This window comes from Chiloscyllium punctatum, chromosome 14, assembly GCF_047496795.1.
Source record: "Chiloscyllium punctatum isolate Juve2018m chromosome 14, sChiPun1.3, whole genome shotgun sequence".
NCBI lineage: Eukaryota > Metazoa > Chordata > Chondrichthyes > Orectolobiformes > Hemiscylliidae > Chiloscyllium > Chiloscyllium punctatum.
This window is the reverse complement of record NC_092752.1, coordinates 28,052,547-28,064,685: the sequence shown is the minus strand read 5'-3', so window position 1 is coordinate 28,064,685 and position 12,139 is coordinate 28,052,547. Positions and strand designations below refer to the sequence as shown.

Here is a 12,139-nt window from a genome sequence, read left to right as displayed (position 1 = left end):
ATGAATAAATTATATTTTTAGAAGGAGGAAGAAAAGCAAGCTTACTGGCTCTAGATAGGTTTTTCTTTGCTGTGTAATTGTTCTCCAGTGAATGGGCTGACCCAAGGATAGCATGAACCTTCCTAGTTATTTGGCACTGATGCTATTGTATATGAAATGTAGCCTCATCTAAGAGTCCAGGGACTAAATGACTAGAGGCATTAAACTAAGTTCAGTTCAACAGCAATCTCACGACTGCTGTATCAAGATTTGCCATAGGGTTCCAATCTCTCTCTCAATATTTGACGTGTATAATTCTCTCCAAGGAGGTTGGTGTGACCTGGCCTCTGGCAGGAGGTGACTAGTTTTGTGGAAGGCAAATTGCCTTGTGTTGCTAAGTTACTTTCTGCTTTCCTTTTAAAGCCTACCTGTCCTGATATCTCCTGCGGCTTGGTGTCAGATTTGGTCCAGTATAACTTCTGTTAAGTGTCTTGGGACATTTAATGCATGAGGCCATTTATATATAAATTTGTTGTCCTTGACACAGCTCCATTGCTGAAGTCTAGCTCTTCCACTCTGGACAGTGAAAAGACATTTTTTTCTGGGCTGAAGGAAAGTCGTGTGAAGGAAGAGAAGGTTGGTGGGTGGGAGGTAATTGCTGATCAAGCCAGTAGTAGGTGCAAGTAGTTGTCTGAAACTGAGTCTTGTCCAGTCACCCCTCCTTTTGGATGAGAGAAACTATGGCCCTGCATTGTACTGTTGCTTGAAACCATTGAAGGAAGCTCTCTGACCATATAAGTAATCTCTGCCTCACGAAATATACTCAAATAATGAACCACTTGACCATTTATTTTGCTGTCTCAGACATTGGTAGTACAGACTAACTGATAGGTTTTGTTCTTGCTGAATAAGAGCTTGGAAATATCTCACGGCTGAGACAAGGTGCTGTATAAATGTAAATTAAGCCTTGCAATATGTTTTAATCACAGATTAAAACTCTAGCAGATATCACTAGAGTATTGTACATATTTCCAAGAGGAGCGTCTGGGGTAGAAAATCAATAGCATAGTTCTTGTTCTCTTCCAGTTGTTTCCTATTTCCAGCACAGAAGCTGGTTTTCCATCTAATCCCATCCACAGATCCTTCCAGTCTCCCTGTTGTGTTGGTCTAGCACTCCCCTATAAGCATCTCTTACATTTACTTCAGTTGCTTCATGTGGGAGATAGTTGCACATTCTAACTCTGCAGTTAAACCTTGGGCAATTGACCAAATAAATTTAAAAAAAAACCTTTTCCTTCCTCTTGGCTCCCGTTTTGAATAATACCATTTGAAAGATAAAATCTGTCTAGTGATATAACTCGTCATAGCATCATCATAGAGTCCCTACAGTGTAGAAACATTTGGCCCAACAAGTCCACACTGCCCCGCTGAAGATTGTCCCACCCAGGCCCAAAACCTTACCCTATTACTCTACATTTATCCCTGATTAATGCACCTAACCTACACATCCCTGAACACTTTTTGGGCAATTTAGCATGACCAATTCACCTGACCTGGACATCTTTGGATTGTGGGAGGAAACCAGAGCACCTGGAGGAAACCCATGCGGACACTGGGAGAATGTGCAAATTGCCCAAGGCTGGAATTGAGCCCAGGTCCCTGGTGCAGTGAGGCAGCAGTGCTAACCACTGAGCCAGCATGCAGTTTGGTGGGATTGTGTGATTTGCAGAGTTGATGTGGGGTTCTTGTATTTCTGCTTTTTCGGTTTCCTTACACTTTATACTAAACATGTTCATCATTTTCTTTTTAAAGTGAATTGCACTAGGACTGAATTGATCTCTGCATGTACTTCCTCTCAACCATAGAGTGGTTGTAAAAGTAAAGTCACTATAGTCCCAGACAGCTGCACCCTCACTGGAGAGAGAGAGAGAGAGAGAGAGAGAGAGGGAGAGAGGGAGAGAGGAGACTTATGGTTTAACTTCAGGGACGCCATGCTTCAAGCAAGGGGAGAGATTGAGAACCGGGGACCTTCATTGTAAACTCAGCTGGATACAGGAATCGAGGTGGTAAAAACAATGACTGCAGATGCTGGAAACCAAATACTGGATTAGTGGTGCTGGAAGAGCACAGCAGATCAGGTAGCATCCAACGAGCAGCGAAATCGACGTTTCGGGCAAAAGCCTCCTGATGAAGGGCTTTTGCCCGAAACGTCGATTTTGCTGCTCGTTGGATGCTGCCTGAACTGCTGTGCTCTTCCAGCACCACTAATCCAGTATTTGGATACAGGAATCGACTCAGTCTATCACTGACCAGCCATCCAGCCAACTGTACACATAGACACACACACCTTTGTGCTGGCCCATTGCATTAAGACCAACTCCTCTCATCCCATTCCTTCCAAACATTTCCCCTTCAGATAATGATCTAATTCTGTTTTTCTTTTGAAAAAGTCATTGTTTGAATTAGCCTCCAGAACATTCTAGGCAGTGCATTCCAGATCCTAACTTTGTGTTACTAAAAACATTTATTCTCATGACATGATTGCTTCATTTCCTCAAACACCTTTTTAAAATGTCGCAAATGACCAGGTTTGACCGGCTAGTCGTAGTCACTGTGTTTTCTAATATCTTTGTTGAATTATACAGTTTACTGTGACTGGGCTGAAAGAGTTCTCCTTCAGCTGACTGAATCTTGTAGCCAGCAGCCACGCGTGTCTTCAGTGTGGATTAGGTGGCTGCCGGCTAGCTGTGTTACTGCTGATAATGTGTTTGAGACATCAGCTTGGCTCTGACACCTTCCTAAATTCGCAGAGACAGAACATCATTCAGGCAGCCTGCTCTGACTGGAAACCAGGAGCAGGAATGAACGATCATATCAGATTGGAAGCTTTCCTGGACTAGAGCTGATGCTTACCCTCAGTGAGCGATTGTCACTAATGTTCTTAACAGAAAGTGGCACTGGGACAAAGAACGAATGTGATGCTCAAGAAGGCATTTTTTAATTGGAGCGGGGACTTCTCAATGATGTGGATCTGGTCCAGATTATACACACGGGCAGAGGTGAGGCTATGAAGGGATTTAAAGATAATTTTACGTTGGACATGATGGGAAACTGGATGGGTCAGCAGGGAAATAGGGGGTGGGTGAATGAGTATTCGTGTAGGTAGTTTAAGATGGGATCAGAGCAGCAGAGTTTTAGATGAACTAAAGTTTATCAAGGGTGAGGAATGGAGACTGGATGAATCTGTATTAGAATGGAGTTGACTTGAGCATGGATAAATGTTTGAGATGTTCCAGGCTGGAGCTAGGTAATCTTGTAGGGTTGAATGTTTTCTGATGGAGAGGATATGGGATCAGAAACTCAGCTAAGGGTTAGATAGGATGCTGTGATTGTGACCTGTCTGGTTCCCACTGGGGCAGGAAGTTTGGAATTTGTGATGAGAGTCCAAGTTTGTGGCAGGATAGGCCTCTGCCGTACCACGGTTTAATTGGAGAAAGCAGGAGCAGCTTGTAATTGGCTATCAGGATGAGCAATCGGACAACACTGAGGTAGTGGAGGTGTTGGGAGAGGCAGTGCGGAGATTGTGTTGTGTGATACCAGTGGATAATTGGTAGCTAACCTTGTTTGTTCAGATGTTGTTGCCAAGAGACCGTATACAGTTAAAGAGAGAGGGTGAATTCGGGTCCATTAGGGACGACGAGATGAGTTGCTGGATTGCTGAGAAGGAAATGAGAAAAAGGCATGAGGCTCAGAAAGGGGCAGGAGCTGTTTCTGGGTGAGGACTGGTTTGATGCAACTGAGTGTTCTTGATCTTAAGGGTGAAGTCTTTGTGACTTGCTGTTGGAGTGTGGATTTAGATGGAGGGGTGCGGTGAGGGATGTTGAAGGAGATGGTTAGTAGTGGAGAAATGCTGTGAGGTTGCTTTGCATGTCAGGGAATTCCTGGAGGGGCAAGCCAACAAAGCTTAAGAGTGAAAACTCCCAGAAGTGATCCAGTCGGGTTTATCAATCATTGAACTAGCAAATCAGATACATTCCAGAATATAATCTTTGAAATTTGAGTGATTGGGCATGGGGCTATAACAGGGGAACAAATGAGGGAATTCGAACCACATAGGCATAGCAAGATTTAAGAGACTTGTGTCCTGATCGTATTCCAGTAGGGAGCAGACAATATCAATGAGTGGAACTTTAAAGTCTGAGGTGATGTGAGATAAGATTGAGTTGTATGAGCGGTGGAGTCACCTTGGAACATCAAAAATCTAGCCGCTCCTACATTTTTAAAAAATTCTTTTTGGTTTGCTTAAAAAGACATTGCCTTGTCGGCCAAATGTGTATTTCGGAGCTTAAAAATGTGTTCCTGGAAAAGCGCAGCAGGTCAGGCAGTATCAAAGGAACAGGAGAATCGACGTTTCGGGCATAAGCCCTTCTTTTCCAGCAACACATTTTTAAGCACTGATCTCCAGCATCTGCAGTCCTCACTTTCTCCTAAATGTGTATTTCATACAATAGTTTAAAAATCTGAAATTGAGACAGACTACAAGTGCAGTGATCCAGTGCTAATATAGTCAGTTAAAAATCACACAACAGGTTATAGTCCAACAGGTTTATTTGGAAGCACTAGCTTTCGGAGCGCTGCTCTTTCATCGGGTGGTTGTGGAGCATAAGATCGTAAGACAGAGTTTATAGCAAAATTTTACAGTGTGGTGTAACTAAAATTATATATTGAAAAGGACCTGGATGGTTTGTTAAGTCTCTCATCTTTTAGAATGACCATGTTGGTTTCATTTTTGCGATTTACATATGAAAGAATGAAACCAACATGGTCATTCTAAAAGATGAGAGACTTAACAAACAATCCAGGTCTTTTTCAATATATAATTTCAGTTACATCACACTCATCTTTTGCAATAAATTCTGTGTCTTACGATCTTACACTCCACAACCACCTGATAAAGGAGGAGCGCTCCAAAAGCTAGTGCTTCCAAATAAACCTGTTGGACTATAACCTGGTGTTGAGAGATTTTTAACTTTGTACACCCCAGTCCAACACTGGCACCTCCAAATTATTATTGTAAGGACATGATGTTTAAAGTTGGGGAAAGTCTATTTTTGTTAGTCTGCCGTTCTCTTTTGTGTAATGACTACAAGAAGTTTTAAGCCAACAATTAACTGAATTGCCTTCTCATGGAGAGTAGACACCCATGGTTTTTCTGATCTGCTCCCAAGAAGCTTTAGCTTTTGTCATTTGACATATCAAGGGCATCAATTGGAGGTGGTGGCCAAGTAAGAACAGTGCCAACAAATTAGGCTGATATTCTAGTTTAGAGGGCAAGTTGTGTTTCAGAAGTATGACTATGTTTTTATCAATTAAATCTTTGCCTTTCCCCTGTTGCTTGCAGTAATGCACCATGGAATTTAATGAAACAAAGGGAGCTTCTTAAAGTTCACTTGTGGGGTGTGGGTGTTGCTGGCTGGTCAGCATTTATTTCCTGTCTCTCATTGTCCTTCAGAAAGTGGGGCAGTCCACGTCCTGTGCAGGTGGTCTGTCTGATTCCATTTCATTATTTAGACTTCATAGCTATTAATACAACTGTGTGGTTTACAAGGCCATTTCATTGTGCAGCTGAGACTCTGGAGGCCAGGTGAGGATGGCAGATTTTCTTCCCTGAAAGACTTCGGTGAACCAGATGATTTCTGCAACATTTGGTAGTGATTTCATGGCTGTTGTTAATGCCAGATGTTTTTTGAATTCAAACATTTTACTGTCTGCTGTGGTGGGATTTGAACCCACGTGCCCAGAACATGAGCTGAGTTTCTGGATTAATAGTCTTGTGGTAATACCATTAGGCCTTCGCCTACTCCAATTCCTACCCTCGCAGTCTTGGATCTCTGACATTACAATTAGCAATACCCAGGAGCACAGGACTAATGTATGGCTATGAAAACAAAATCAAAATGCTGTGTTTTCTGAAAACTTGAAACAAAAGTAGTGCTGGAGAAACTCAACAAGTGTGCCGAGAGAAATAACAATTCAAATTTTAAGTCTAAAATGATATTCCTTCCTGAGGAAGAGTCAAATTGTGTCTCTCTTCACAGATGCTACCAGAGCTGCTGAGTTTCTCTAGCAATTTGTTTCATAGAATCCTTGGCCCATTGAGTCCACGCTGACCCTCTGAAGAGGATCTCACCCAGACCCCCTGTAACCCTGCATTTCCTATGGTTAATTCACCTGGCCAGCACATCTGTGAATACTGTGAGCAATTTAGCAAGGTCAAGCCACCTAACCTGCCCATATTTGGATTGTGGTAGGAAATTGGAGCATCTGGAGGAAACACGTGGACAATGTGCAAACTCCACACAGACAGTTGTCCGAGGCTGGAATTGAACTCCAGTCTCTGGCGCTATGAGGCAGCTGGGCTAACCACTGAGCCACCTTGCTCCCCATTTCTATTACTAAGATATGACTGTTTCCTAAGTTTATTTCTGGGGCTGTATTCTTTTTTTTGACGGCATGAAGTGTATTCATCTTCAGCACCAATGAAGGTTAACGTTATGTTCAACAGAGTTGAAGAAGTATAACAACAAACAGGTTTCTGATCTGAATAAAGCCCTAGCGACCTCAACGCAGAGTTTGTTTAATATTGTAGTGACATGTGGCCATTTGACTCACTAGTGCCCTCTGTTGTTCTTCACATTAAAAAAAGTTCAGATGCAAGTATTAAGTGTTTCTCTCAACTTGGCTACAAAATTCAAAACACTCAACAATACCAATTCATGCGGTGAAAATAAAGGGTTAGATATAGAAAATGTCAAGTTGAGAGAGTTCCCTGTTTTATTACAGTAAGAATATAAAAGTCTAGAATTCTGAAATTAAAACTTTATAGATTTCTTTGTGTGGGTAGTCTACGAAAGTCAATAAATTAACCTGCTTTTTATTTTGTTCTCTTGCAGGTCCAGGAACCTTTTGCAGAGGTTCTGCTTTGCTGAAATGATGTTTCTCCTCAGGTCATAAGCTGAGAAAGTGGGATCTAGGAAGGAAACGTGCTCCGGGGGGACTTACTTCTATGCTGCACAATTTTTTTTCCCCCCTGTGTCTCTTAGAACACTTCTGTTGAGCGCTGCATGATACTATATGTGCCTTAAAACGCAAGGACCTTTTCAGTTTTTGGCAGACACTGAGTGCAGCACGCTGTTGTGTGAAGAAGATTTGGCTGCAGCACCCTGAGAGGCTCCAGGAAATGTGCTATGACATCAGCAGTGGTGGCGAGTGGAGGCCTGGTGTTTGACTTTACCAGTAACGGAATGGAGACCCAACAGCAGCAGGTTAGCACAGGGGCCTTTCCTCCCTTATCTTTGTGACAAACACCATGCTTCTATTCTATTTCATTGTTAGGTAAATGCTTTTTTTTGACTTTGATCTAGAACCAATGATTATATTCTTGGAATATTATCTGCTGTCAGCTTCTGGAATATGTTGGGTTCGTTGAATCAAAACTATTTTTCGTCACAGCACAACTTGTGTGCATTTCTAATGTTGTGTGCTTCAGTCCACAGCTACTAACGTTTTAAGGTACAGCAGTATATCGAGCAGACTGGGCTTATTCATAGTGCTAATACCCATCAGTATTTTGTGGGTTTTGAGGCTTAATTTGTCACAAACTAGTTTAAAAAAATGTGGGTTTTTGCATTGACTTTTGTTTTTCTTGGCCTAATAGGCAAACTGTATGTCTAGTTTTTCAGCAAATGGCAGAATTTGCGAGTTGTCGGATCTCAGATATTGAAACTTAAAAGTTACAGCAGGGGTCTGAACTACTGTGACCAGTTGAAGTCTGGTTGCTGACAATTTTGAGAATACTTCACTTTCAAACTTAGTTCAGATGAGGCTCATTGCATGTCCATCAGGGCGCTTGATGATCTAAGTTGCCAAGTCATCTTCAGCAATGCCTCTCTAACCAGCACTGTATATCTACCACTATGTGCAACTATGGCAGCAGGTGTATGGGACGTCATCCAAGTTGCACACATCCTGACTGGATGTATGTTGCCATTTCTTTAATAATACTGGGTAAAATTCCTGGAACTCCTTGCCGAGCAACCCTGTTTCACCATATAGACTGCAGCAATTTACCAAGAAGACATACACAACCTTATGTACTAAACTAGGGGCAGGCAGTAAAAGCCCAAAAATTGAGGACTGGGCTGATGTCCTAGGAATGAATAAGACTATAGAATGGTGGGCCCAGAGCTCGAATAAACCACATCAGCCCTGACAACAGGAGTCACGACTAAGAATGTCGAATAACCAAAAGCAGCTTGCTTATTTCAAAAAAATTTAGAATTAATGACTTATGTTCACAATCGAGACTGGAATTGCATTGAAATCCTGAGGAAGATCATTCTTTCAGATGAAACAATAAATCTCTACCTCTGCCTCTTCAGTGAAATGTAAAAGATCTCATGGTACTATTCAAAGATCTAGCATTCTTCATCTGACCAATATCAATAGAAAAGTGATTGATTAATTATTGTTTCCTCTGCTGTCTTTAAACCTTATGTGCTGATTGGCTGCCCTGTTTTGCCTACTGAGAGGTCATTCTTTGGATTTAAGTTTCACTGTCTGTCTATTTGGTGGGTGTCGTTGAAATCCACATAAATATGCATTTCTGCTCTGGTTGCTGGAGAATAATTAAGAGCAAAGGCAGCTTTTCTATATTCTCTGGACATTCTAGCATCCGTAGTCTGTCTTCCCACAGAGCTATCGGGGGAGCTGAAGTCTTATGATTAAATCCAGTTACTGATAGAAATGAAGGGATCATGGGTGGACTTTAACATGCAAGCCACTGTAGTATAATGGACAATTCCATTTCCATTCTGTTTAGTGTTGGTCTGAAGGGGATGGCAATCACTAATTTGTGGGCTATCTAAAGTCAACAAAAAGCAGTTGAGTCTATTTCGACTCCTCCCTGTTTAGTGTCTTTCTCTGTCTGCATGAGTAATACTTCAAAGATGTTAATTTGTTGATTTTTAATTGTTGTTTTAGTGCCTGCATTGCCTTGAGATGTGATCCGATAACGAATGGCAAAATACCAATTTCATTTTGATGTTTTATAACATATGCAAATTGTCATTTAGAATTTTCCAGAAGGATATAGTTTGGAGAATATTTTAGTGTTAATAATGTGACAGTACATTATGATTGAAGAAGTAGTGCTCCTTTAAACTTGTGGTGTTAGATTCCAGCCTAACCTGGTTCAAATGTCATGTACTCTGAAGTGCTTGTAATTTATTCTCCTATATTTTAATCTGTGGTGTGTCATTCAAATCTGTATTAATGCTGAGTGCATGTTACTCATTACTGATCACTGGAAATGATGTTTTTCTTTATGCAGTAGTGAAACAGCAAATACGTAACATTTAGGAACGGCCCACTAACATCTGACTCTAGTCAACTGGTATTATTGCGGTAGACAGACTGATGCACTTTGAGAGATCTCTCCCCTCAGTTTATGTAGTGCCACTCCTTTCCTACCTAAATGAAAAGCATGTGAGGGGTTTGACATTCTAGAATTGGCTGCACATTAGAGTAGCTGAACTTTTCAAAAGCAGCAGTTTCTGTATTAGACTTGGCACCTTGAAACTGTGTCAATGAAGAGATTAGGATGCAATCAATGATGTAGTGGATGGAATACTTGGGACTTTTTAAATCCTAGCAGCTATAATTTTTTTTTGAATCCCATATTTTCCACATGGGTGTGGTGATGGAGTTGGTCAAGGGCTTCCTTTTAGTGTCTGAGTTCCCTTTTGACAGTGTGGTACTGGATACTGTGTCGATACAGACTGTCACCTTGGACCAGTAATTTCCTCCCTTGAACATCATATGTTTTCCTCCGGTCTGTTAAATCACTTACCTTCTCCAGCCAATCAGCAGATGGCAAAAACTCAATAGAAAATCAACCATATCCTGTCTTGTAAGAGGCCTGTGTGTGTGTGTGGTTTCCGGAAAGGGGCTCTGCAGATTTCTGACCAATTTGACAAGTGTCTTCCTATGTCCTCTTGGGAAGAAGTCTTCTGTCAGACTGTTCACCTGGCACTTTCTATGTTGTACGCAGACTTGGAGCCACAGTTGTTAAACACACGTGATTTTCAAAAACGACTGAGGCATTGCCTATCCTAATGTCCCAAGAAGCAAGGTCTCATTATATTGTAGTGCACATTGGCATTCTCTTCCGATACCAAAGTTGAAGCAGAAATGACCTTGGATGAGAACTTGGATGATCTGCTGTACCATGTACTTGTTATAGAACCTTTTGATTGTCAGGTTACAAAATTACTTCTGAATTTTGTGGGAAATAGCTACACTTAGTTCAAATGAATGATGTGTGTGTGTGTGTCTAATTTAAACTGTTCAAAATAAATTGAGAGGAAGCTAAGCCATTCCTGTGGTGCTGTGATAATCGCAAGCCCAAAACAAAATAAATACCAGTGTGATTTTTTTTAAGAGAATCAGAATCATCTGCAAAAAGAATTTGTCTGTTACAATGTTTCTTATCCTTTTGGCCCAGTTTTAGTCTTCTGTTTATTTTTGATGAAATGGAATTTATTTTTACTTTTTCTAATAAATTGATATTTATGTGAAACGTTGTGCTTGTTTTTGCTAGCGGTGTATTTTGCTCTGTCAAAATACTCTGTGCATGCAAAAACAGATGGACACTCTCCGTCACTGCTGGTTAAGCCAGGACAGTGAGTGTTCAGTACCTGTGTGCTTAGTTTTATGGCTTTTTATATCCCACGTCATTAAATATGTAGCATGGCTGATATGTCAGTTGAACATTGTACAGATGCATTAGTTTTTCTGTGAGCTGTAGGTTGTTTTCAAATGGGATACATGTTCTTGCTTGCTAAGAATCTACATTTAATTTTCAACACTATGTTCAGGGTTGTTGTAATTGTAATTGTGCAAGTGGACAAGCAGACTTTATGATTTCTTCATATGACATTATTACATGTGCTGTGAGCCTTCCAATGTCCTGGACTGCAAATTATTTCTCCTAATTTGCTACTGTTCAGTGTTAATAGTCTATAAATAAATAAAGTATAAATAGTTCCCTTGCTGGCTCAGTTTGGGTTCACACTACCTGGTGCTATACTGAGCTATTCAGCTGAGTGGGTCTGCTATAAAGCACCACTTGTGTGCATTGACTGCTAAGCTGCGTTTCAGAGCTGTTCTTACACCAAGGACAAGAATTCAGGCATGGTTTCACATTTTTTTCTTTACATTCAGGAACACAGTTCCACAAGCGAACCTGTTATTTGAATGCCCTGAGCATTTGAATGCTTTTATTTACTCCCTGGGCCATAGATCAGCAGCAGTCAAGAGTTCAGGCAGGTGACCTGTTGCTACACTTCTGAAAATCTTTGGAGTACATCAGGTTGGCAAGTATATGTTGCTGTATCTGGCCATGCTGTGGCATATTCACATTTGGTAGTAGGGGAGTTGTTCAGCAGGGAGATTAAAGTCGCTTCAATACTATAGTCGTGATGTACATTAGAGTTGTACATTAGAACCTTCAGTTTAATTATGCAGTGATTTGAAAACGTGCTTTGAGAAACGCTGCTACACCATATAATTGTTCTGGGAACCTTTTGATTATTAGGTTACAAAATTACTTCTGAATTTTGTGGGAAATGGTCTCACTTAGTTCAAATGAATGTGAAATTTTGTTAGTAAAGCTAATTAAAAATTGATGTGCAAATTTGTCAGCAGTCTGTTGTTGCTGTTCCAACGTGCCCCTAATCATTCATGGTCAGGGTGTGACCCTTTAATTTTATCTTGGGAACTCATTTTCTTCTCTTCTGCCATGGTGATGTCTTTTGAGGTGTCAGTCAGTGAGGCCCAACAGCTCCTTGGTACTTTGTGTTAGTCTGTCCAGTGATTCAGCTTGGGAGAACCGAACCACCCAGCTTAATTCTGTCCTCACTGGATATCCATTACAAATAGGGACTTTCAGTACCAAGTACTAAATACTAAGTGGGGTCAGAAACTCTCGATTCATTTGTACCCTCTCCACCTTTAGCCCAGACATGCAATAAATGCACAAAAAGCATGCTGTGAATAGAATTGCGGGATGACTCTCACTCTCTCTCTCGCTCTTTCTTTC

At 41.1% G+C, this 12,139-nt stretch overlaps 1 protein-coding gene across 4 annotated transcripts in view; it reads left to right on the top strand.

Moving 5' to 3' along the window:
• The window catches only part of LOC140485677 (ETS-related transcription factor Elf-2-like), a 176,042-nt gene that overhangs the window by 98,161 nt on the left and 65,742 nt on the right, over window positions 1–12,139 (top strand). For all 4 annotated transcript variants that reach the window (XM_072584084.1, XM_072584086.1, XM_072584085.1 and 1 more), the window contains exon 2: window positions 6,933–7,304. In XM_072584084.1, the coding sequence (XP_072440185.1) occupies window positions 7,227–7,304 (78 nt within the window). In that variant the 5' untranslated portion in view covers window positions 6,933–7,226. The remainder of the gene's footprint in view (window positions 1–6,932; window positions 7,305–12,139) is intronic.